Source organism: Carassius auratus, chromosome 8 (assembly GCF_003368295.1).
Source record: "Carassius auratus strain Wakin chromosome 8, ASM336829v1, whole genome shotgun sequence".
NCBI classification, from domain to species: domain Eukaryota; kingdom Metazoa; phylum Chordata; class Actinopteri; order Cypriniformes; family Cyprinidae; genus Carassius; species Carassius auratus.
In genome coordinates, this window is record NC_039250.1 from 24,388,328 (window position 1) to 24,416,085 (window position 27,758).

Below are 27,758 nucleotides of genomic sequence, written 5' to 3' on the forward strand. Positions count from 1 at the left end.
CTACAGCGCAGAGATTTTCACCACATCAGTGCCAGGGTTCGGAAGAGGCGGAGCGTCGGGGTTGGGAGGGGGCGGGGCGTCGGGACTGGCTCGATAGTTGTTCGAGGGAGGGGTTGGGATACTGATGATTGCCGTGGTAACCAGTCCACTGCTCTTGCAGTTCAGACTCCCTGATTCATCCGACATCAGATTGAGACTGGAACGACTGAGACAGAGAGAGAGAAAGAAAGAGACAGAGGTCTTAAAACTCTTTTCATTCTCTATTGTTTATTTAATGTGGCTGCTAACTGTTTATTAAACTATCTATTTTATTATTATTGTTATTTGAAAATGTGGGTGTAAATTATACATTTTGAAACGTTGATAAAATGGCAGATTCCTTAGATTTGCTAAGGTTAATTTCAAAGGTAGCATTTCATCATAAACAATAATAAACACACGTTTTGCCTTATTTGACAGAAATTTGAGCTTGATTGGAAATGATGCATCAAATATGCAGTTATATACATTTTAACCCTCACCTTCTGTTGAGACTGACTTTACATGTTATGCTTTGGGCCCTATGAGACCCTAATAATAATATTAAAATGGTTTATGTTTATTTTACACTGTTTAGACTGTCCTAGTTTTTTACATTTAGAAATTAATATTTTCACATAGTTTAAGTAAGATGTAAAGTCTGGATCTGTGAAAATGGCAAGCAATTACAATTATACATTAAAAAGCATTTTGGAAGGAGAAAAATGATGAAGGCATAGTTATTTGTTTTTATTATTTATAACAGACGTGATGTGACATTTATAGTCACCTTATTTTGTAATGCAAAAGTAAGATATCTTCTGTGAATGAGTGAGACTTCTGTTTATTACTGTGTGTTTATGATTATGATAATACATTAAAATTATATGATAACAAATACCAGTTTGTAACATTAAGCCGCAATAACAAACAGTTTTTTGTACAGCAGTCACAAATGGCTACATCTGATCTAATGTGAAAACAAAAAAACCTAATAACAAGGTGGAAAATATAAAAAAATGGAAGTCTTTTAGCTCTAATAAACATCCATCATTTGAACAATGTTGTGCATAAAATGAGTTCTAACCTGGTGTTTAGTGGTTGCTGTTCCCCACACTGGATGTGTAATGCGCTGAGCTCCTGCAGGTTGTGTGTGTGTGAGTGTGTGTGTGTGGCACTGAGAGGCTGCATGCTCTTCTTGGTTCTCCGAGAGCAGCAGGTGCCAGTGATGCCCTCTTCACTGGAGAGAGATGGACTCTGCGATGGGAAGTTCTGTAGTGCTGTCTGCAGGTACCCTTGTTCATACAGCCGCTCGTCCACAAACTCATGATTCTGTTCACAGAAACACAAAGATTATTGGTTTCTGATGTTTTATTTACTGTCAAAAGCATTTTTCTCTTTTTCCCTTTAATTCAAAGACTTTGCAAGCATGTTAAACGCTTAAATAGAAAGAGAATATGAAACAGCATTGATGCATTTTTACTTCAGTGTTGCATAACAAATGAGAACAAATCAGAATCAAATCAATTCATTTTTATGTCAGTTACATAAGAGGAGTTTGTGGATGTATTATTAAAAGCATCTCTAAAGAGAATATTCAGTGGTTATTATTGTAGGGTGGGACTTGATTTGATTGAATTGGCAAAGTGTGAAACTACTAGATATAATATTGGTTCATATATTTTTTCATGTCCACATGAAGGGAATTGCAGAGGAAGAGAAAATTATTACATTTTGATGAAAGATTATTAAAACAAACTTTTTTCTATTGTCTTAGACATGACGCAATAAAGCATAGTCTCTAGAGCAACACCTAGCTACATTTTGTATGTCGTACCTACCTTTAAATATCAACCTTGTGTTTTGTGTAAAGATATTTTATTTATAAATAATATTTATAAATAGTTTTATTGACATGGTTTTAATTTAACCTTTACATTAATTCAACTCCAAGTACTGTGTCATTTAAAATGTTACAAATTTATTTCAAATCTTAAAGCTACTGAAAAAAGTAGTCTCTAAAATTCATCCCTATTTAATTATCTATAATTTGCGTTTACTTGTTTCATTTATTATTTATAATAATATATATATATATATATATATATATATATATATATATATATATATATATATATATATATATATATTTTTTTTTTTTTTTTGTGAGAGGCTATTTTCTATAGGCTATTATGTCTTTTTCAATGTATGATGCTTGGATTTATTAGATTATCATAAAATTATAATGCCTGTTTGTTTTTTTGAAAAGGTTTATTATTCATTCATTTGTTCGTTCGTTTATTTAGCCGCTTGTACATCACTTCTGCTGCGTTGCGATGAAAATACCGGCCCACACGAGTTGACAAACACTGGATTGTACACACACACACACAAAAAAAACTAGGACAATTCGAATCAATTAACTATATTTCTCCTTTTAGTATTATACACACTTAAGTATAAAATTCATTAAAGTAATAAAAAAAAAACACCTAGACTACATTATAAAACTGACCTGACATCAGCCAGATGCTTGCTAATGGGTTCACCAACACAATGGCATCTAGTGTGAAGTCTATGAATTTTGAAATGATTTGAAACCAAGTGTCAAAACAATATTATGAAGCCTTGTTTGTTGAAACTTTGTGGCATGGTGAGTTTGAACACATTCTGAACCACTGATTCGAAGCAAAAGATTTGTAAAATTTCACGAAACGCTGTTTTAAACACACTACTTCTGACTGACCGTGGTCTTCTCCAGGCAGTGCAGAAGATGGTGATGTTGACTCTCCAGCAGAGATGTGGTCTTCTTCAGTTGTTGGTCCTCCTCCAAGGAGCCCTGCAGAAACACACACAGACATTCACAAAATTTTGAAGGAATCAGCACATTTCATGCGTGAATAATGAGGAGAGAGGGACAGAGTGTGTGTTGTTTGGCTCAGTACCTGTGGTGAAAGTTTCATCTTGTAATAGGGGAGCTGCTGTTGTGTAAGAGTGGGAGGGAAAGACATGGAGAGTGGTTTACTGCTTTTGGAAGGAACTTAATCCATAACAGAGCAGCACAATATATCATCCATAATTTAAATAAACAAAGCTTGAGAGAAAGGAAGGACGAGGGGCCTCAGAGGATTGGGGGAATCAGAGTGATTCCACTTTTCTGTTTCACAAATCCATTGGTACGGTTACTAAAACTCCACATATCTGTCTCTTTTATTGTAGAGCTTTTGCCTGGGAGCTTGTGCTCGCTTACTGGGCCCTCCGGCTGAACGCACATACACTGCTCCACATTTTCACCACTTCCACAACATCTTAACACGACGCGAGCACCAAAATAACGTGAGTGAGTCAGTGAGTGATGTGTGGGAGGAGAGAGAGACACAAGGAAAAATATAGGAAAGATATTGATAGAAATGAGAGAGCAAAATTAGGCGTCTTACAGTAACACACCCCGAGTACTCTTATTCTGAGCAGTCTGCGTGTTTGCATGTGATCTGCGTGGTATTTATGAGCGATTCAGACAGGCTAACCTAGAAGCAGCTTCTTCAGGCTAGTGCAAAGTCAGACCAGTCTTGTGTGAATCACATTAAGAAATCTCAATTTAACCCCAAAATCAATGGACTTCAAGAAATCAGGAAGACAAAGCCTATTTTAGGGCCGTTTCTAATTTTTCCATTGTGACATTATTTTCATGACAGTTAAGCACATTTTCCACCATTTTGAGTGTTCTTGTGTGATTCACCCACAAGAGCCCGTTTTTTTGGACAGGAAAATCCTGATGTGTATTTTGAACCCTATTTTTTTTGTTGTTGAAAAATTTACTGAAAAGGAAAGGAACAATTTTTCTGTTTAAATATTTGGAGACTATGTTATGTGTGTAAAATTTGATTGATTATTGCCCTTTCTCTTTTTTTTATATGTTCCCTTGATCTGATCCAGCCTCAGTAGACTATTACTAGTCTAATATTAATTGCATTATTAAATGTCTAATTTGTTGTTGGATAAATTGCATAAAAATCTTTTTTTTATATAATTACATCCAGTATTAAGCATTTATACATATATAACAGTTTGGAGGACTTTCAGACTCAATAATGAAGCTAAATTTTGTCAGGTTCCCTTGTGCTTCTCTCTCTGGACCTCTCTGAGGGTGTTCTGTGAAACTGGTTAGCTCTCTTTGGAGCGGCCTGCAATCTGTCTCCGTACTCGCTGTTCAATCTCAGCATGTTCCTCGCTCCTCAAATGAATTCAACGCATTCATAGAATCGCTGCCTTCTTTTTCCAGGAAGGCATTTTATAGGAGCTGGACAGCTTCAAACAACCGCAGTAATAAAGACCAGATCTCCCTTTCTCTCACACATGCTCACAGCCTACTCACTGATGACTGTGTTTAGCAACACATTAAGACATTTTCACATCAGTTCTTCATTCTGTCCTGATAAAATTGGATGTCATTGAGTTAATTTAGCTGATGCTTGTGCAAATATACAAACACGAAATCTCATAATCACTCTTAAGTGCTGAAAATTGGATCACCCCATGTGAATCTCTAGCTTTTACACATCTTTAAAGCAAAACAACCTGACACTTTTATCTCTGCACTAAAGCACTGTCTGCAAGAGTTCTTGTTGAAAACCATGCATAATTTATGGAAAACAAAAAAGAAGTCAAACAGAAACAAAATATGGGAAAAAATGAGTATGAATGTGTGTGTGTTTGTATTTGTGAAACAATGTGTGTGAGTGTGTGTTTCTTACCGTTAGCTCCAGTGATTGGTTGAGCCCATTCCGTTTGCTATGCGGGAAGGCGCTAGAGCTGCCACTCTTGGTAATTCTCATTCGGGACAGTCGGGCTTTCTGTCAACACACATACACAAAGGAAGTTACAACTCAGTCCACATCACAAAGGTCTGCGTTTCAATCTGATCCCTGACGAAAGAGCCATTCAGATCAAAGTACTTGAAGAAGCAAAATGGATTTTCACATAGATTGCTGTCCGTCATGAGATGATGAAAAATTTAAGTGGCTTCAAAAAACTACTGAACCAATTCCTGACAGCCATGCAGTGGAAATGTGCACATATCAGGGGAGAAGAAAGCGGTTGCTTGCTCGCTCTACAAAGCATAAAAGAATGGTAATTTTGAGAAACGCAGCTGTGTAATGGTTAATTACAGTAAACGTCTTGTGTAATGCTGAATTACGGTTAGAGCAGCTGTGTAACGATAAATGATAGAGCAGCGGTGCGCATTCCCTCAGTCTATGTCATTTTTATAGGCACAGCATGGATGATGGGTGGAAACCAGCAGTCAAATCCTCCGCAGAACATCAAATTTTAATATTTACAATGAATGAGAGTATTTTAATCTCCTCAGATCCAGAGGCATCAGATGATCTGATTTGCACTCTCATTCTCTCGTCATCTCATAGAAAACTGATCCTCTCTTTCATTTTGGCTCCCTTAAGATGTAAGAAGCTTTATTGACATGATAAAAAGGGTTTACGTTGGCAAAGCATTAATAAATATGATGTATACACTAGATTTTGTGTGTGTGTGAATGTTTTAGGGTGTTGTGGCTGGTTGTTAATTGTCAGGGTGTTTATTTGTGGTCACTAAGGATTTCTGACTGGATTTTAGTGAATTAATTTGCAGTTTCTAGATTAATGTGGTTAGTTTCTTGGGTATTTATAGGTTAATTTAAAAGAGCCCATTTAAATCTTTAATTTATTCTCGTTCTAGTGGATTGTGTTGCTCCTTAATATTTACACTATTTACACTAGCTTTGGGAGAGATGCGTAGTAGAGACTTTTTGATGTGATCGACACAGTACGAATCCACCTTTTTCCGAAATAATTCTTCTCCCTTTTCACATCACATATCAGATCAGAAAGGCATTTATTTTCAATAAAATGAAGGAAGTAATTGAAAAGTGGAAAATAAAGTGCCTTGCAGGAGTTTATGGGTAAGGGGTAGGTATAGGGAGGGCTTTATTGTCCAAAGAAGAAGGCATCCATTTAATAAGTTTAATAAAAATGATAATTTATACTCAATACGTTATTATTTTTTAATGCACTACAATACTGAGGTGCAAATATCTACCTCTTGTACTAAATAGTATAAACAAGTTCAAGGTCAAGTCTAACTAATCGAACTAAAGCCCTGTCCACAGGGAGAAGCGCTTAGCTGTATACTTTTTTTTTTTTTTGTTTCGTAATGGTGTTTTATCCAGAACGATCCAGTGTTTTGGGAACCTGAAACTGCTGTTTTTTTAAACGGGGTCCTAGAGTGGATTCGTTTTTAAAAAGACACCCTTGAGTTTTCATCTGTACAGCCAATCAGTATATTTTACATCACGTAACAGCAGCAACAACATGAAAAAAAAAAAAAAAAAACTGAACGATTGTCTTTTTATGAACTAACATTAATTAATGTATTGTTCCATGTTCATCTTCTTGTTGTTGTGTTGGGTTTGTATACAGAGCGCAAGGTTTATGCGCATGCTCCAAGTTGTCGTCTTCTCCATTTTTATTGTATCTCAGTGGCAGAATAACAGTACCCATACTGGTCTGGCATGTATACTACTTTGTTTTGAGTCAGTTTCGTGTTTATGCAGATATTTCTTGAGGCGAGTCAAAAAAGGTTGGATCGGGAAAGCTCTGGCTTCATGAAGGTATGGCCTAATGTTGCAAAGAAAATTTGCTATTTTTACATAGTGTAAATAGCGTTTATTGCTGCTGCCAGTAATCCAGGCTCCAGGCAGGAATAATTAGTAAAAGTATTCAAACATTCTTATATTTAAATAAAGAGAAAATTAACTAAATTAACTTCAAGCAGAATGATGCACAATAATATAAAGTATAATAAATGTAATTAATTTGATATCTTTAAGATTATTATTTTTTAAATAAATCTAAAAAACTTAAGCAAGGTTTATAACTAAAGCAAGAAAAAAAAATGTGCAGCTAAAAAAAGAAATCTTGCTATCATTTGTCAGGCAAGAATAATTATCGAAATATCAAATCATTCTTAAAAGGAAATGAAAAAAGAAAACTTGATTTAAAGCTAAATTATGAAGGACAAAATAGAATATTACATGTAATCTGAGATATGATTTATTCTTATGTATAAATATAAATAAATATCTTATATGTAAATATATCTTATATGTAAATACAAATATATATTGTTTTAAAGGAATAGTACACCCAAAAATGAAAATTCTGTCATCATTTACTCACCTTTAGGTTATTCCAAGGCTGAATTTCCTTCTTTTGCTGGACTCAAAATATATTTAGAAGAATGTTGCTTATATATGTTTATTTTTCAAAATATATCTTCTTCAGTGTTCATCTGAAGAAAGAAACTCCTATCGATTTGAAACAACATGAGGGTGAGTGAATGGTGACAGAATTGTAATTTTTGGGTGAACTATTCCTTTAAGAATGTCTCGGAGAAGATGATAAAAATGATTTTCTTATTTCCTGCAGGGTGGTATTAGTGTTTTAATAATCTAGCTGTGTTTTCATTCTCTCAAGCACAAAGACGCTTTTGTGTGGCCCCCATCAGGTGTGTAATACGACCATGTAGCTTGATTTTCTTGTTCATGAAGCTTGTCATCTTCACAAAAAGGTGTTAAGTGTTCATGGCATGGACTGTTAATAGCACAGCTAAATGCTGGATTTCAGCTTCATGGGTATAACAGCAAAACACTGCGAGTGTTTTGCACACCTATAGTCACAGTACGTTGTGAACAACACCACCTCTTGTCCACCCTTAGGTGTCATCGGTTTACCCACCACAACTGTTCTAGGCCAATTGGATGCTCTTTCTCGAATGCGGTTACACAAATGCATTTCATCCCAAAGAGGGTTTGTATGCTTGTGTGCATTTTTAAATTATTGAAGAGGAACAAATTGTGTCTCAATTGCATCAGAGACCTCGCCGAGATCAAACTGGTATTCTGATGTTCATTAATTTCTCACACACACTTGAACACGGATTGAAAGAGCATACACCATCATTAAAACCCTCACACGCAAACACACACGCGAGTCCCTGTGGGTGAGTGGAGTGCCAACTCTGCTCTTTTCACAAGAGATTGCCATCACATAATGGAATCAGTTTGGGCCTCTGAGACCGTTTGTGTTTCCAACAAATGCTGCAACAATTTTCGGCTATCGCGGAAAAAAATGAGGGACATTTTTCCTGGGGATCTGCCCCTGCAGAACGTGAGAAGGGGGACGGCCGTAGTAATGCTGAGGTTCTTTATCAGTGTGACACAGAATATTGCTGCTGAGAACTAGCATGTTGTTCAGGACTAGGCTGAAGCTACCCGCACTGTGCTGAGATCAGATAGGCCAAACAATGCAGCAAATTCACAGATTACATTTCAGTCATACACATAAGGCCCTCTGTGGCACACCTCATGGCAGTGGTGAGGCCAGAAGTCTTCTCTCTGATTTCATCAGGAATATTTTGAAGTGAATGGCTTTATGAGGCAAATTTGTGGCCTGTGACCAATTTCAATTCACTCTAATCATATCAAAGTGTTCCTGTTGAATTAAAAATACATTTTCACACTATGTATTCAACAGAAACATAAAAAGGCCATAAAAGGCAGCTTAATTTTATTTTCAAGCTATTGTTTTTTGGGTAGATTTGATTGGGTAGACAATACTTTTGTCCAGGTAGATGGTGTTCCTTCCCTTTTGAAAAATAAGGGCCCTGTTTAGCACACTTTTAAATTACTTTTAATATGCTTTAAATAATATACTTGTGTGTTTTCAGACACTTTAAATTAATTTAAATGACAACTATTATGGCCTTTTTTTCAAGATATAAGTCTCTATATAAGTCAATATAAGTCTCCAGAATGTGTTTGTGAATTTTCAGCACAAAATGTCCCACAGATCATTTATTATAGCATTTTGAAAATGGCTGTTTTGAGTGGATGCTGTTTTCGTGCATGTCTCTTTAAATGCAAATGAGATGCTGCTACTCGCCCCCTTTTCTAGAATAGGGCTGTCTTTACAGCTTTTAAGTCAGACACTCCACCAAAAACCTGTTTGGTTTTGATTATAATAGGGCTGGGCAATATGGCAAAAAATGTAATTATCAATTTTTACTGTATGTCTGATCGATTCTCTCTCTCTCTTTTTTTTTTAAGATTTTTTTATATAGTCAACTTGAAAATGTAACTACAATATGAGTAACGTTTTCTTTATTAAAGAAAATTCTGTTCCAAGTACACTACTCATGATGTCAACATGATGCAAATGTTAAAGAGCCAGTAAGATGAAAATTCTAAGCTTCCTATCACTGTTTGTAAGTCCTGTACATTAGGTTTAAATCCATCCAAGGTTAAAAAACATTGTCATTTTGTCAAAATATCATTTTAAAATTACCTCAATTCTCAGAGATCTGTGTTCTGATTGGTCAACTAACATAATCAGGTTTGATTGGTTGTTCCGCACACACCTCCACGGTAAACTATGCGTTAGCATCTGTTTGGGGTGAATTATGTCTTATTCCTCTCATCGTGAAGCAAACAGTAAAATAAAAAACTTGAACAGTCTTGCTGTTTTTTCTTCTGTGTGGGTGTATTCAAACCGCGCACTTCAGTTTGAATCTGAATAGCGCGTTCAACGGGTGGGGGGGTTCAAAGCGTTTTATGGCCAAACGCTTTGAAAATCCCGCTGTACTCACCGAGATTAGAAAAGCAGTCATCAGTGAAATGTTGTGAATACAACAAGGATTTGTTGTACTGCTCTGGTATTGTGGTAAAAATGAATTTTAACCATTGGTTCTTCTGATCTTCATTCTTTGGCAGTGAAAATAAAACAAACTTGCCTTTAAAATTAAAAACACACCGTCTCCTCGACATGATGCTATCACACCAACCAGAGCGTCTGTGTGGGCGGGTGGGGCAGGTCATAGTTTTGTTTCTCCCAAGACGGTAGGCGGAGATTATTATGCAAAGTGCTCCTAGTGACGTACATAGAGATGGGCAAAAGATTTGAAATCTATAACGACTCGTTTCAGCGATTCAGAGTCGACTCCTTACTTTAGAAGCCAATAACTTTATAAATCGTGTACTTTTTGGTTTAATTACTTTGCACATTGTTTACACTGATGGACAGCTACATCATACACAGTAATACAGGTAATTTTTGATTTCCCATCTGTGCGGCTCTTTAAACCAATCACTTGTTAAATATCTTTGCAGAAAGGATGCATAAACTACAACTACAGGTCCTTCTAAAAAAATTAGCATATTGTGAAAAAGTTCATTATTTTCCATAATGTAATGATAAAAATTAAACCTTCATATATTTTAGATTCATTGCACACCAACTGAAATATTTCAGGTCTTTTATTGTTTTAATACTGATGATTTTGGCATACAGCTCATGAAAACCCCAAATTCCTATCTCAAAGAATTAGCATATCATGAAAAGGTTCTCTAAACGAGCTATTAACCTAATCATCTGAATCAATTAATTAACTCTAAACACCTGCAAAAGATTCCTGAGGCTTTTAAAAACTCCCAGCCTGGTTCATTACTCAAAACCGCAATCATGGGTAAGACTGCCGACCTGACTGCTGTCCAGAAGGCCATCATTGACACCCTCAAGCGAGAGGCTAAGACACAGAAAGAAATTTCTGAACGAATAGGCTGTTCCCAGAGTGCTGTATCAAGGCACCTCAGTGGGAAGTCTGTGGGAAGGAAAAAGTGTGGCAAAAAACGCTGCAAAACGAGAAGAGGTGACCGGACCCTGAGGAAGATTGTGGAGAAGGACCGATTCCAGACCTTGGGGGACCTGCGGAAGCAGTGGACTGAGTCTGGAGTAGAAACATCCAGAGCCACCGTGCACAGGCGTGTGCAGGAAATGGGCTACAGAGAAGTAGCACTGGACTGTTGCTCAGTGGTCCAAAGTACTTTTTTCGGATGAAAGCAAATTTTGCATGTCATTTGGAAATCATGGTGCCAGAGTCTGGAGGAAGACTAGGGAGAAGGAAATACCAAAATGCCTGAAGTCCAGTGTCAAGTACCCACAGTCAGTGATGGTCTGGGGTGCCATGTCAGCTGCTGGTGTTGGTCCACTGTGTTTTATCAAGGGCAGGGTCAATGCAGCTAGTTATCAGGAGATTTTGGAGCACTTCATGCTTCCATCTGCTGAAAAGCTTTATGGAGATGAAGATTTTGTTTTTCAGCACGACCTGGCACCTGAAGGTTGACATTTTTTTGTTTTAAAAAGACTTTTCTTTTATTGGTCGGATGAAATATGCTAATATTTTGAGATAGGAATTTTGGGTTTTCATGAGCTGTATGCCAAAATCATCAGTATTAAAACAATAAAAGACTTGAAATATTTCAGTTGGTGTGCAATTAATCTAAAATATATGAAAGTTTAATTTTTATCATTACATTATGGAAAATAATGAACCTTTTCACAATATGCTATTTTTTTTAGAAGGACCTGTACATCTTGTACAAGCTTGTTATATTATATGTTCAGAAATAATGTGAGGAAAATACTTAAAAAAACAATAACAATAAATGTTCTGTAAAAACAACAGCAGCTTTCAGCCTGTCACCATGATGCAAACATGAAATATCAGACATACAGTAGTAGTTCTTCACAGGTTTTGTATTTGATTGTGCTACTTTTCCATTGTTTTTTTGTTGTGCTCGCATCTCTTGTAGTGTCTCATACATGAGACGACATTCTAAAAATGTGGCACTCAAGTTAAAAAAGTTCCACCTTCTAGCATGTTTTTCCTATTCCACTGCCCGCATTGCATCTTCGTCAACACAACAGTGCATTTATATTAGATTTGTGCATTAAATGAGAATTAAACTAAAGAATAAGTGCAATAAAATTGGAGTGCATAAAATAGTGCAATTCATAAAATACAGTGCACCATACGCATCGTCACATTGTTTCTTTCTTCTGCTGAGGACAAAAGAGTGGGTAATAAAACCATTGCTGGTTCCCATTGACTTTCATAATATGGAAAAAAAATACTATGGAAGTCAAAGAGTTGTGTGTGTGTTCAGCAGAAAAAGAAACTCATACAGGTTTGGGACAACCTTAAGGGTGAGAGATCTAGCCCTTGGTGATCTATCATTTTAAGTGCACTTCTTCTTCACAAGGGTTACTTTGTCTGTATACATTCAATCTCTACCCTCCAGCAGAATTAGCCGAGTTTTTCATTAAAGTTTGTGCTCAAGTGTTGCTGTTTAGTCCCACAGGATCAGATTTCTGTGGAGTGGAAGAGTGTACACAATTGAAACACATAGACGTCACTGTGAATAGGGCAGATTTCAGAATCTTACACCTTGGATTGTGATTGGATGGTTTGATCATGTGTCACAGTATTTAATTCCCTTTATAAATGAAATTGTTACTAGGGATGCTGTCTAGCATGCGCCATGCACAAGTTGTTTATGCCTGAAGCATTGGCTCTAGTACAAACCACCAAAGACTGGTGCTGAGAGGCGCTTCCTTCATTGCACTATTCTGTGAAACGACAGGCAGCAGTGTAGAGAAATAACAACAGTGAGTGAGAAGCCGGTGCTTGTCGAACTGTACATTTGCTGTACCCTATACAGTCACGCTGGGCCTAGTGTGTCTCCATTTCTATATGCTGTACTTAAGCATATATGTTTTTCTGCACAATTTGCAAGAGTCTCAAGATGCTTTCAACTTAAATATAAAATTAAATGGCATTTATTTATTATTATTATTCATTTTTTACAGTATAGGGAATACAGTGAAGAGTATAATTTTATTTTAATAATTTTACTTCGCTGTTGAAGGTAGTGACCAAATACTTTATTGCTATAAATGTCAGGAAACAATTTTTTTTAAATGTTAAAAAATAAAATGCTTCTAGCTTGTCACTGGGGCGAGGAATTGGTTCTCAACCTTTTTGACTCCAAAGCCCCCACAACATTATTCAATGATGCAACACTTCTAGTTCCTGTAAATTACGTGTGAGCATTCCAAAAGATTTAAGAACTTCAATGTTCTTCAAGGTTCAAACGTTTTTTAACCAGTTAATTTGACTTTTCCAGACAAGAGTGAACATGACTTTTCTAGATAAGGTTTAAGGATAAGCTTCTGTAAAAGTTGTATTCACAGTAGAATATTTTAAGACTTGGCATAACTAGAAAAATATAAATTAATTATTATGATTGCATTTACATGGCTTTACCAAGTCTAGAAAATCACATTTTTGAAATTAGGCAACCTCATGCAGGTTCTTAAAAAATATTACAAAAAGAACGATACCCAGAGCTGCAATATAATTACAAAACTGCAGGACCTGAACAAATCTATTAATCAGTTCAATGACGTCCATAATACCTACATCCTTTTGCTTTACCGTAGTTTCTACAGCCGTGGAACAAGAACATTGACAGAAATGGTAGCTCAGGAAGCTTAAGTGGATTATTTATGTCAATTAAACAAAATCCCTCCATGCTCTCTCAGTGTTTGCTCAGTGCATTTCAGTCCACAACAAAGAGCAGATATGTTAGATGTCAGTGCTGTAAATACAATTTTGAAGAAAATTATATTGTGAGAGGGTTGTTGTGCTTGCTAAAGTGTTTAGATTATTTTGTAGACTGCTTGGGTTCTTTTTTTAGTGCAAGTCTGTGGGATTTTTTTGTCTGTTTTAAGATGGCTTAGAGAAGCAAAAGCACTTCTCCTTAACAAGCAGAATGATTTGAAGCATTGTTCATGTCCGTAGCTCAAACAGAGCATGGCGAGTTTCGTGTCAATCAAAGCTTAATATTAAGAGTGGAAAAACCTTGCCATAACATTCACCACTATGTAATGCTGTTAAAATGAAATCACAGATAATTTGCACTGTGTGTGCATGTAAAGCAAGTACTGAATTAATAATAAGTCATTAACATGCAGTGAAGTAGCACAGCTAACACTTCCATTCTCAGGACTAATAATTCAGCCCCAATTACTAGACCAACTTTGATCAAAACTCAGACCTTTGTATCAAGCATGAGAGTTTGAGCATAATGAGACCATTGAGTGATCAGTCATGAAAGAATTGTGTGATGTCTAGGAAATGGTCTGTTCTTTTTAGTTTGCTGGCTGGGCAATTTTGCATTAGTTATTAATAAGCTGCCCCGGTATATGTAGATTTCTGTAGTCCCTAAAAAAAAAAAAAACCTGCAGCATGTTCGTGAGGTGAGACACAATCAGCCAGAGGAACACTAAATCAGCGTATCAAATCTGAAGCTTTCCCACTTTGATCAAAGTTTCATTAAGCTGATGCTCACTTCGATGGTTCTGCATCAAACCCAGCTGTCATGTCTGCAGTGTTCTTAATTCAGAGTCTTCTGGAAAGCCTTGGGGCACTCTAGAAGTAGGCTAAAGCCCTTGAACTGAACAAATCTCATCAGGCTAGTACAGATGGGGCAGAAACCGATGATGTTGCGCTCTAACAGGTGTCTATGCAACACTGGAAAAATAGTTAAAGAGGTAGTTCACCAAAAAATGACAGTATGAAAAAAGTTTTGGAATGACATTATGGTGAGTAAATTTGGACAAAGTTTGAAAAAAAATGACAAACGCAGTCACTGGCAGAGGTGTCAAGTAACGAAGTACAAATACTTCGTTACTGTACTTAAGTAGAAATTTGGGGTATCTATACTTTACTTGAGTAATTATTTTTCAGCCGACTTTTTACTTCTACTCCTTACATTTTCAGGCAAGTATCTGTACTTTTTACTCCTTACATTTTAAAAATAGCTTCGAATTTCATTTCGGCTTGTTTTCATTCCGGCTTGTCATAATAAAAAAAAAAAAAAAAAAAACCTATCCAGATAAATCGCGCCATCCGGATGGAGTGAATTTGATTGTGGTTGGATGAGTATAAACATATACCATTCCGACACCAATAGGGTTGGAACGCGATCCATCGCACCTGCACATGACACAAATCACATCACACTCCAGCCAGGACATAGACAGTTTTGGGTTCGTTTATCAAAATGATATATTTCTTAAAAGTAGGGTTGGGTATGGAACCAGTATCCGATCGTCTCAGAGTCAATCCCCTTAAATTTCACATGAAACCAGCGTCAGACCGGTCTCCTCCCGTCTTTCAGCGCGCTCTTCAATCCGCAGAGGCGCAGACCGCGAGCGGAGCAGCGCATGCGCTCTTAAACAAACAGCGGACACAAGGTATGTGTTTATCGATAGATTGTTAGAATATCCATATCTGTGCAGTTCTTTGTCATAAATACAGTTTGCAAAAGGTCACGAGGTAGCAGTCGGTTTCTCATCTGTAAAGTTTTCGCTCGTCACACCACAGCCGTTTCCTCCAGCGAAAATCTAGCCTTTAACACATATGAACGAACACATACTTTAATTACACTTATTTAAATATACTTAATTTAATCATACGTACTTTATACGTACACTACTGTGCAAAAGTCTTAGACACGTTAGTATTTTCACTTAAAAGAATGGTGTTCGGCCAGTTATTTTAAATATATTTTGCTGTAGTGTGTCAGTATAAAATATCAGTTTACATTTCCAAACATTCATTTTCCTGTTGTCAAACTGCTTGTGCATTCACAATCGCACTAGATTATTATTAAAATTAATGGCAAACTGATATTTCCTACTGACAAACTACAGCAAAAGACATAAATAACTGGCTTAAAACCCTTTTTGGGGTGAAAATAAAAATTTTTCCATAAGACTTTTGCACAGTACTGTATTTTAAAAACAACATTGTTGCTACTTTATAAAGAATGACCATACAGTAATTCACAGAACTGATAAAAGACCGTTTTAAAAGTATTAAAAAGGCACTGGACCATACTTAAAAGTTATTATTTCTCACGTTTACCAAATGAGTGCTTTTTCTTCGTCCTCCACAAATTAAGCTACTGTAGGTAGTTCGGTAGCGAGACGTTTGAATAAATTAGCGTTTTCGATTGACGATGCGATTGACAATGTTGTGATAACTAGGCTATACCAACTTTGTAACTCGTTACCCCCCAAATACTGGACATAGCAGATGTATGTACCGAATACAAGAGGCTATCAATCAAGAAGGTATCAGGATTATGACTTCTTTTTCAGTTTTAGTTTTTGATTAATCACTTGGATTAATCATTCATTTTGACAGCACTATAATGTTTATTGTAAGACAACCATACAAGAGTAATTGTTACTAAGCCTGCACCAATGTTCTTGTCCATTGCCATCACAGATTCCTGCAGCTAATCTTGGATGTACATTTACATTCCATTAAAGGTTATTGATGACATGCCTCTGAAGTTTGACTTTTTGCACCATAACAATACTTATTCGCAACTAGTCATCATATCTCTAGTCCTTTAATGTATTTGCATTGTACTAAAGTGCGTTCATTTTAAATGGGCATATATGCGGCTGATGAAGACCTGAAGGTCGAAACGTTGCTTGATTAAATTCCTCTGGAGCAGTAGTTTTCAGTGTTCAGACTTCACTTGTTTATTTGTCTATGGCTGTTTCCAAATTCAGGGTCTGCATCCTCCTTAGGATCCTTCCTACCCGGTTGAAGGAGGAGGGGTCCTCCGACGAACGCAAAAACCGGAAGTCGGTGTTTGTGAATTGGGAAAGCCTACCCTTCTTTCAGTTCCCTCCCTTAGCCGTTGCTCATATCCTGTCGCCTAGCAACCGTGACAGCGCTAAGCAAGACGCGGGTGAAGAGCTGATCGTTCTCTCCCCGGAGCTTTATAAACACTTCTGTCTGCTCTTTCGTCCTTAGAAGCGTTAAAAACAACTTCAATCACTAACAAATTAGCTGTGTGTAAGGGGATATTCACACAGGCAGTAAGGAAAGTAAGTTTACTAGTTTACGAAAAGTAAAAGTTTTTTTTTTTTTTACATATAAACGTACAAATGTAAAAAAAATGCTTAACGCTAAAACAAAATGCCTAAGTAGACAACCACTGAAAATATATTTTTTTGAAAAGCCAGTTTTTAAAAAACTTCGAAACATCGAAAAGCATACTCCTCTCCCACTCCGCTTCCGCTCGCTTCGTCCGCCATTATGCTCTACCGAAAAGTATTATGGGATAGGTAGGACGGGAAAGGATCCACCACACCCATCCTTCCAATTCGGGGAAAAGGAGGACGTATTTGTGGGCCACATTTGAAGGATCCTACGAATTTGGACAGCCTTCGTCGCGGCGCTATGACGTAACATCCTTCAAATGAGTACTCCGAAGGATGTAGACCCTGAATTTGGACACAGCCTATATCATTCAGTTGTCTTGCACCTGTGTCCTAATTGGATGTTTGGGATGTGCACACCATTTTTGTATTTTCATATATGCGGCTGAAACAGGAAGCCTAGTGCATCCCAAATTTTTCAACATGAACATTTTAATATAACATTATAGTCATTATGGCCTATGGCCTTTAGAAAAATGTCTTTTTGAGGAGGTGGGGTAGTGTACAATAGGCCCCTGTGGTGCGGCCTAAGCTTTTGTTCTTAATGGCATTTTTTTCCCCTTACATTACTTTTACTTTTATACTTTAAGTAGTTTTTTAAACCAGTACTTTTGCACTTTTACTTGAGTAAAAAGCTTGAGTTGATACTTCAACTTCTACAAAAGTCTTTTTAAACCCTAGTATCTATACTTCTACTTGAGTAATGAATGCCAGTACTTTTGACACCACTGGTCACTGGGGCAGTACCCTTTCAACAGGTACTAATATGCAATGATATTTTGACATCATTTACTCACCTTCAAGTCATTCCAAACCAATATGGCTGACTTTCCTTTGTAGACACATAGTCGTTTGAATTGTAATTTGGACTGTTGCTTAACATTTGGAGCCTTATGGGTTTAAATCTGGCCTAGATTGTGACCCAAATATTTAACTGTTGTTGTTGTTATTATTGTGATGCTATTATAGGTCAGTAAATGTTTTAGTGCTGCCATAACAACAATTAGTAGATGGTAATAGTAAACACACCCACATATACATATAAATGCACTTCTTCTAACAACCCCACATATGCATATTTTGTTTAACTGCACATGATTAGGAGAGCTAATTCAGTTCTTCAGTTCATCACATACGGATTGGGATGAATCTATAGTGCATCCAGTAATATGGGATCTGTAGTATTAAAGTTTGAGGATGTTTCAGTAATAATGGTCTATTGACTTGGTTTATTAATACAGATACATGGTTTTGGTGCAGTATCATGCTGTTTTTTGGCTTCTGGGCGACAGGTGAGAAGGATGAAGGTCACCTCCCAAAAGTGACTGCTGAAATAAACAAACCCCTCCCCACAGGTCTCGTCTGGGCGAGCTATTTGTGGAAGGACTGTCATTAGGATGAACATCCCTACTGGCTCTCTTTCCCTCTCCATGTCTTCCTCTGTCTCTCTCACATCCCCTTTGGACAGTAAGCACAGCTGTTCCTGTGGTGGAGGTTAACACGGGGCTCGAGGCAGGTTCGTGCACTTAGGCCACTCTTTTATTAGTTAACCATGGGATGTGTTTAAACACCGACCCACACACACAGAACACATTTTTGAAGATGGTCCTAAGAGGTTTGGTCGCATCTGGCAGCTTTAGTTTGGACTTGAAACTGAACTCGCATCCCCTGCGGCTGTGCAGAGTAAGGACAGGAAATGTTTGGCGATGGATATTTCACTTCAAAACACGGTTTAGGCTGATCCAAGTTGAGATAATGTGCAGACCTGGCACTCCTGCAATGTGAAAGCAAAGAATCCTGGGTAATAATCTGCTATACTGGATAAAGTTTAAATTAACACTAAGTAAAATGCTAAAGCCACTGGGAATCTTGCCTGCGGAGACAAGGCAGCCCTTTAAGCCCACCCAAAACCTTAGCATACATTAATTCCTCATTTGCATATATTAAATCCATGACTGCGAGCATAACATACCACTGAGTGCAGGAGCTGACGTCTCTCTCTTTGCACACGCGGGATGTCATAGGAGTTGGCTTGGTGTTGTTTTTCTGTGATCAAGCTAATCTCCAGTAACATTCGCAATTATTAGCATAGCAAAAGCAAGCTGAGAGGCCCGTGGTGATTTAACAGATAATTACGCCCAAACTAAATAACCTTCAGAGAGAGATATAGAGACATTTCGGAGGAGGACAGGGAGGGATGGAGTGATAGATGGATAGATGCAGGGCATGTAACCCTGCTGGGATCTCATTCAGAGTCTAGACTCAATCTTTTGACGCTATGCTGCCATTAAACAAGTGACAGGTCATCCCTTCATTCCCCAGGGGAGAAGAGAAAGGCTTAATTTAACATTAAGGCTGTTTGTTTGAGGTGTTATTTCGTATGAGGACGGAAAAGGATGGCAGAGTAGTACTATTATCCTTCATGCACCCGGAAACAAACAAGTTTAATAACCTTATTCATCAGACAAGGGTAAAGAGCAGCAATATGGCTGAGTGAATATCAACTGAGAAAAGAAATAAAGAGCTATAAAACACTGGTGGTAAGACAAGGCGATTGCAAGAGAAGACATTTCCCTCAACCCACCTCAGCTGCTCAGACTATCAAGCTAAAAGTAGATTTGGGATTTTCTGCAAGGCACTATGTATTTTATTGTGAAGCAGGTATAAGATCATCAGTGCCCTGGCAACAATAAAAAAAAAGCCATGGTAGTACCATTATATTTTTTGATTCACCTTGATAAATACCATGGCAAATGAATATGGTCATCATTAACTACCATGGGATATACAATAGCGTTCAAAATGTTTGTTAAAAAAAAAGTTTTTGGAAGAGGTCTCCTGCATTTAAATCGTTGATGTGAAATATTATTACAATTTAAAATAAAAAATCTATTGTAATATCTTTTATAATGCAATTAATTCTGTGATGGCAAAGCTGAATTTTCAGCAGCAATTACTGCAGCCTTCAGTGTCACATGCTCCTTCAAAAATCATTATAATATGCTGATTTGCTTCTTATTGCTTTCAGTGTTGAAAGCAGGTGGTTTTTGTGGAGATTCTTTGATGAATAGAAATAAATGTTTTTAATGTCACTTTGATTGATTTAATCTATCTATCCTTGGTAACCCCAAACTTTTGAATGGTAGTGTATTTTAGAGTGCCGTCTGATACCGTCTATCTATCACTTTACCAATGCCGCCACAGGGAAATGACATCTGTCACCTGATTTTACCCACAAACCTCATGTCATTTCTCCACCCTGGACTAGCAGCTTTCAAAACTGCTCTTGGGACTCTAAGGCAATCACTTATCTTTATTTAATCATAAAATGGAAAATTATATAATGTAATTTAAAAGGAGCATTACACAGAGGTAAATATTAGTGACCTGCTTCTCAGCCAAAGCAGTTTCGGTCAGAGGAGTCAATTCCCCCTCAGGAAGTTTTGAGCACCACTAACCTGAACTTTCTGAGCCCGGCGCTTGTCAGCTCTCTGGTTCTGATGGTAGATGCGGCTGAAGTTGGAAACGATGACGGGAACAGGCAGAGCGATGACCAGCACCCCACTGAGAGAACAGATGGAGCCAAAGATCTTTCCTGCTATGGTCTTAGGGACCATGTCTCCGTATCTGCAGAGAAATAGCAAGAAATAGAGACATTAGTAACTAAAATATGCACAAGCTGCTTTTACACATGTTCTTTCAGGCTAGCAGCAATAAAAAGCAGACAGATACATTATATCACACCTACACAACTGTAGCTCCTCATACTAATTATATTCCATCTGTTTTTATTATTACGTTCCAAATGTAATGAATTATCACCAACTCTGACTATGGTTTTACTGACAATTTGCACTTCCACATGCCACCCTGTAGACAAAGCAGAAGAATTAGTGTGATACTTACATTAGAGGTGCCAGATATTAAATGCAATGAATTATTATTGAAACAGGAGGTGACAGAGGCATCCGTGGGACGACACTTTTATTGGAATATCCATTTGTTTAAAGAGACATTAGTCTGCAAAGCTGTTTGTTTGGAAAGTCCTTTATTTTGACAGCGAATTTGGAAAGTCTTTTATTTACTAAACAATTTGTTTGGAGAGTATTGAAAACAGTTTGTCTGGAGAATGTTTTGATATTTTTTGTTTTGTTAGTAAGCCATTGTTTGGAAAGTTGTTTTATTTAGAGATCAATTAGTTTTTTTTTTTTTTTTTAGAGATCAAAGTGTTTTATTTCAAAAGCTATTTGTTTGGAAAGTTATTTCATTTGAAAGCTGTTTGTTTGCAGAGTCATTTGTTTGTTCTCTGTCCCAGAGCCATTTTTTTTTACAAACAAAATCTTTGTCTAATGAGAGAGGAGTATAGATGGATAACATGTCCCTCAAGATGAGGCCAATACTATCACCATGCTGTGAACATCTTTTAAAAATGGGATGAACTGAACAGAACAGGAGCAAAAGCCAGCAGAGAATGACAAAGTCATTTAAGATGTTTAAATTAGAGCATTTAAATCCCTCAATCCAGTGCTCTGGCTACTTCAAGGACATCAAATACAATTCGATACAGTTATAATTACACGCACCACTGTAGATCTTCCTCTGGCTTACCATCTGAATTAAGGCAGTGAGAAGTGGAAGGAGTTTTTTTTTAAGATAAAAAAGTGGTTAACCAAATGTCTATTCAAACAAATTTGGTTCAAGGTGGCTTTAGCAAAAAGGAACACATTAATTCAAAAAGCTACAGACTGGATACTGACAGAATACTAGCAAAAAGCGAACAAGAAAATAAAAGACAGACACCTGGTGGAACGGAAACAATGTAAACAACCATAATTTACACATATGCATTGTTTTAAATACATATGTACAGATGCTTAGAACTGAAACAGTTTTCTTTTCAGCTAATCCAAGTCCATGCAGTGACTTCCAGTGAGGATTTAATTAACAATGGATAATCCTGTTCCTTCATTAAATTAACTTGGTGCAAGTGAGGCACATTTCAAACGAACACAATCAGTAAACATGCAGCCAGCCGAGAATTTGTAAAGAGACACTAAAGTTGGATTTTAAATGTCTCAAATAATAAGAATAGCTCATTAGGAAGCAATGCTGTTGTGGGTCATTAAAGTAGTGAAAGAAATATTCTGGGTTCAGTACAAGTTAAGCTCAAATGACATACAATATCAAGGTTATAGTCAAATGGGAATGAATTAAGGGCATTTTTGGAGGATTTTAAAGGCAGAAATGTGAAGCTTACAATTTGGTAAATGCTAACATCAAGATTGTTTTAGGTTATAGAAATTATTCTTCTGTATTTGACCTGTAGAGACATTCTTGGCATTTTTATGGTCATTTTAGAAGTCATGCTGCCATTAGCAAGTTGTAAAGTAAACATTTATACAAAATAGCATTATGTGGATTTACTATTAAAACAATATTTTAACCTCACATATTGGCCCCATTTACTTCCACTGTAATTGACTTACTGTAACCCAGATATTCTGCTTTTTTAAAGAAAATGAGGGGTAAGTCTAAATGAATTTTTGTGGTATTCAACATTATGCCACAAGTGATGCTGATTGAATTTAACTCGAATTGAACCTGGAATATCACTTGACATAAGGGTGCTACTGTTCACATTCACATAAAAGCCCTCCAGTCTGACAGTTGAACACAAGTTAATCACCGTAGGCCGATGAGGGATAATTCAAAGAACTCTAGGACAAAGAAAGGGCTTATTCACAAATCTGTGCTATTATTTGTCTTATTTTTGGAGACTCATTTAACACTTTCCCAAACTCATTTCAAAAGTCGATTAGAGTGTCTTTCTAACAGGACTGGATCGTGCCCATGTGGGAATATTTCTGAGTGAGAGATCTGAGCGTGTGATAGTGTGTTATAGAATCTAAACTAATTTACACTTTACACATGCAGCATCGATGAAGACAATACAATATGGGACACAAAGATGATACACACACAAAAAAACACAACTAAACACCCAGCAGGACTGAATGCTTAACAGGCCAGACTACACAACTAGACGCCCAACACAAGCTCCCTCTGGACTGAGTTAAGGATTACGGCTTACTTCTAAATAACCCCATGTATTCTATTCTCATTCTGCTTTGATCTAAGAAGGCAAATGTGTGTGTATCTGTGTGCCTAGCACTTTTCCAAATTATCAGGAAGTGTATTTTGGACCTGAACAACCTGGAGCGAATCACAGTTTGAGAGAAGAATCGCACCTGAACGGTGTGTTTACCCCAAAAGACAAAAGCTGTAATTGTTTGAAATGGTGTCTGTGTGAAATATTCAGAAGCTGGGATTGGATACGTTAACACAGACAGCAAAATTCAGTTTTTATTTCAGTGGCATATTTTCTAACATAAATAAATGTCATATTTTGAACGTTAATTTTGAATTCCATTGCTCAGAAATAATATCACAGAGAACTGCATTTCAAAGAGGCATTTGTAATTCAGCTAAATGAGAAAATTGGTTAAGGGTTTCAATGCATTTGCAAGCCATTGTGTAGGAGTGCATATGCTCAAAGCAAATGCGCTTTGATGTGAAAAATAGACGTGCAGGCTCTGGCGGCTGATGCGCTTGTGTACGCCGTTCCTTCCATGTCTCGCTTAATACATACGCAGAGACGGTTCAAGTATTTGAGGTTTCTGATTAGGCCGTTGCAAGAGATTTAATGGTGTTTGTAATCAAGGCTTTGACCTTTATTCATTCAGCTGAATCTTAAATGGATGAATTAGACGATTAGATCCTCAGCCATGTATTGATTGTAATCAAAATGCAGTATGCAGAATACTAGCTCGTGCACATAGAAAAAACTCATCACATGTAATCTTTTTTTTTCTCTTCTCTGCTTTCTCTACATTCTTCTCTGATCCTGAAGTGTATCAGCCTACTGAGGTTTATGCCATATTATCCATTTATTCTACACCTTCCTATCTGCTTTGGATCTGACTGAAAGTGGAATATTAATGGAAGAGTGAAAACAAAAGAGAGAAACAAATGAGTGTTGGTTGTTTTGACTGTCAGAGCAAAGTTATCCACATGCTACACTGAGCTAGATGTTTGTTCAGAGATTTCACTGAAGTTTTCTTTCATTTATAGAGCTAATAAGGAGCTCCGCTCCTCTTGACATCAGGGGACTGATTCAGAAGAGAAGTAGCTCACATTATAGCTTATTGTGTCTGTATAAAGACAATATGGGGTTTGGTGCAGACTCCAGCTGGTAGATGCCATAACTACACCATTATGGGGGCATAAAGGTTACGGTGTACACTGATGGAATTTTTTTTGTAGGCAATATATAAATTGTAAAGATTATGTTGTAGTAGATATATAAAAACACTACTGTTAAAAAAAACCTGCAGTCGGCAAGCTCTTTTTCTCTCTAATGCTCACCAAGGCTGCATTTATTTGATGAAAAATACAGTTAAAGTAATATTATGAAATTATGTAAAAAAAAAAGCTGTTTTCTATTTTAATATATTTTACATAATTAACATGTTGTGCAGTTGTGCTGCTTTTTTGTGAAAACTGTTATTTTTCTTTGACGAATAGAAAGAATAGCATTTATTTAAAAATAGAAATCAGGCTAGGTGCAACTTTCTTGAAGATATACAGCTTTATAGTTGTAAAAAGGTTAAAAGCTTAACTTTTGAACTTGGATATGGTATTTATTGATCTTTATCTTGCTGGTGAATAATCAAATGGCATTTACAGGTAAAAAAAAACACCTGCACCTCCCACCTGTACTATTAAAAAAAAGTTTGCAAAGTTATCTTCATATTTCCTGCTGAGTAACAGTCAAGGACAGCTCCCTCCAGCTATTATAGACCTCCTTGGTCTCCCTGTGTGCATTACAGTGTTTAAGATGCAGGAATCAGCATTTAAACACCCAGGTGAAGGACAGTTTCTCTATAACAAAGTTACAGCAGCCACATTATTCATGATTTTGAACTGAAACCAATGATAGTGCAGCAAAAAGGACAGATTTAGAACCAAAAAAAACAAAAAAAAAACATATAATGCTGAACCCTTGCACAAGCTGTTCATATCTATAAATTCATTCCTTGCCCTTGAAACAGTCAGTCCATGAAGCTGCATAGCATATCAAAGGAGAAACCAGAGGATTGTGAAACAAATCTGATGCCAAACTCTCGGTTTTAGAGTCTCATGAGTCTTTTAGCTTTACAAAACCTCGCAGGATCTGATGCAGTTGTCATAAAGGACAGAATCTGAACGTCACATGGAGTTAGCTTCTCTTTAACACACGCAGTCGCATACAGTTTCTGTTATGCTTGACGACTGCTTGATTTGACTGCTTTTATTGCCGCTGCGATTCCACTGGTGTGGTAATGAGGAGAGGGATGTCGTTAGCCTTTTAGCGCTGCGGGCCACAGACTCACAGTTAGCGAGCGGTGCGTTACAGCCTGACTGCTGTTACACAACACGCAAACTCCCAAAACCCAAACTCTCGTCCCACACACATCTCAAGCTCTGTCCCATCCTCCTCAATCCTTTCTTTCCCTCTTCCCACCCCCTCACGCTTTCAGATCCGCCTCCCACGGTGAGTCGGTGTGACCCGCTTGGAGCCACAATTCCATCCGAAATTCATGAGCCCCAGTGATGTCTGAAACAACAATTCGACAGCAGATTAGCTCAGTTCATTCACCAGCAGATCTGCTGTATGAGCACAGAAGGATTCCAGTGAATAAACTGAAGTCATACCAATCGCCTCTATGTAAACAACCTCCGCTTTTGTGAGGAATTGGACCGGCTGCGGGGCTTCACATGCATTATTGAGCTTTTTTAGCAAGAGTCTGTAGTAGGGTTGTTGTCACGGTACTAATATTTCAGCAGTTCATACCAAAAACAGTGAAATTTTATGATTTCCTGTGTTTTCAGAGGCTGCTTTTATTTTCTTTAGGCCTAAATGTTGTGATCTGGACTCATGCGTGAGTGGTTTTCTCTTTCTCTCATCGATATTTTTCTTGATTAATGTAAACAACATAACGGGCAGTAGCAGGTCAATAAGCTACATTTACACTGCAAGACTTGTTGCACAGATCTAATATTTTGACATGTATTGGATTTTTGTGTTTCGCTTGTTTGCATTCACTTCAGACACATTACCTTGCCTCTTTCAGACAACTGAAACCCTTGTTAGACTGTCTAGAAACAATGTTTATCTCAAAAATATATCTCTGTCTTTATAATATTATGCTTAATTATTCCGCTTCATTTATAATATTATTTCCCCTTACAATGGGACCATGTTTGAGGATCCTTGGCATCAGAAAGTTTGAAAAAATTTCCTGCACAGATACTGAATTCTGTCAGTGCTCAGTATTAACTGAAAGATTGGGCTCAGGCCTGACAGACTCATCATGTTGATACTCTGGCTAAAGGGATCTAAACCCTAAGGTAGCTCACACACCAGAAATGTAAACTTGCCACCTGCTCAGATCCAGTAAAGTGTCAGTTTCTGGGGCGATTGGCTTCATTTCAGACATGCACACATATACACACACTCTAACATTTGGCATAGATTCAGCCACAAACATTCCTAAAGGACTCGTCAGCTCATCTGAATTCCACCGCCCGCTTAAGTTTTGAAGTTTGTAAGTAGGTTGCTGAAGAAACTAGGCCACTCCTCCTCCACCACCGCGCTCCAGACGCAATTTTTCTTCCTTCTGTGTCCTCCGTCGAGGAGACCTACCACCCCAGTTTTTATTCACCCCATTACACAAATACACACATAAACACTCTCAATCTACTTTAGATGTGACATCCTGGAAAATGGAAAATGCCTGCAATACAGGATGAGAGAAAAAAAATCACCTGTACACATCTGAATACACATTCCACCTGAAACTTTGACCTGTTGCTCAACCCTGTATCTTCTTTATCAGTATTTTGCTTAATTTCCCAGTAAAAATAACTATTTATTTATTTTTCATATTATATTATATTGATTTTATTACCCCCCCACCCCAATTTTAAGTCAAATCACATTTATATAGTGCTTTATACAATAGAAGCTTCACATAATAAACAAGAAAATAGCAGTATGAATGCTTAAATGAATAAAATTTTAGCTGTAAAGCAGCTCTAAAAAGACAGTAGTTTCATTATCTAGCTCATTTTAGTTAGTGATTGTTAATTTAATGAATATTGCAAAGTTTATTAGTTATGAAGCAAACACAGTTCAACTATAAAGCAGCTCAAAAGAAGATAATATTGACATTTTCAGCTCAAGTTAGTTCAGTGTTGATTTAAGTTTAGTTCAATAATAGTAAAAAAAAAAAAAGTAAGCGGGTCATTCCGTGTCAACTCAACCTGAGGTCCTTAATTCAAATTTCAGATTTTTTTTCTTAAGATAAAGAAAAACATGTATAGTGAGGAAAGACAAAATATTAAATTAATATATATAATATTAAATATAAAATATTAATATTTACGGAGTAGTCAACTATTTTTTAAGGGGAATCTTCAAGTTTTTTTAAAAATTCTTCTCCAAAGTTTGCATAACTATAACTCAAGAAATATTAAGGATAAGGATGTAAAGGTTTATATAAAGGTTATTGGAGTACGTTTACAAGACAGTAACAGCTATTTCATTTGGTCGTCTTCACAATTTCAACTTTCAGTTTCATTGCATTGCTTGTGAAGTTTTTTTCTTGTGAAATTTGTGGCAGTTGTTTCTTCTTTTGCTGTATGAATGCCTGAAAACACATT

General features: G+C 36.9%; 1 protein-coding gene across 1 annotated transcript; it reads right to left on the bottom strand.

Moving 5' to 3' along the window:
- On the bottom strand, positions 1–26,295 carry LOC113106838 (potassium voltage-gated channel subfamily D member 3-like). Its single transcript, XM_026268854.1, has 8 exons — positions 26,285–26,295; positions 26,154–26,192; positions 20,453–20,621; positions 4,773–4,871; positions 2,964–2,999; positions 2,765–2,857; positions 1,106–1,350; positions 1–205 (listed from the first exon to the last, which is right to left on the bottom strand). Exons 1-8 carry the CDS (start codon positions 26,293–26,295, stop codon positions 1–3), a joined length of 897 nt encoding a protein of 298 aa, XP_026124639.1.
- Positions 26,296–27,758: the final 1,463 nt, after the last annotated feature.

Coding starts and splice junctions, on each gene's coding strand:
- LOC113106838 (XM_026268854.1), bottom strand. Junction 2,858..2,963: donor AGATGAAACTTTCACCACAG/GTACTGAGCCAA, acceptor GTGTTTCTGCAG/GGCTCCTTGGAGGAGGACCA. Junction 206..1,105: donor CAGCAACCACTAAACACCAG/GTTAGAACTCAT, acceptor TCTCTGTCTCAG/TCGTTCCAGTCTCAATCTGA.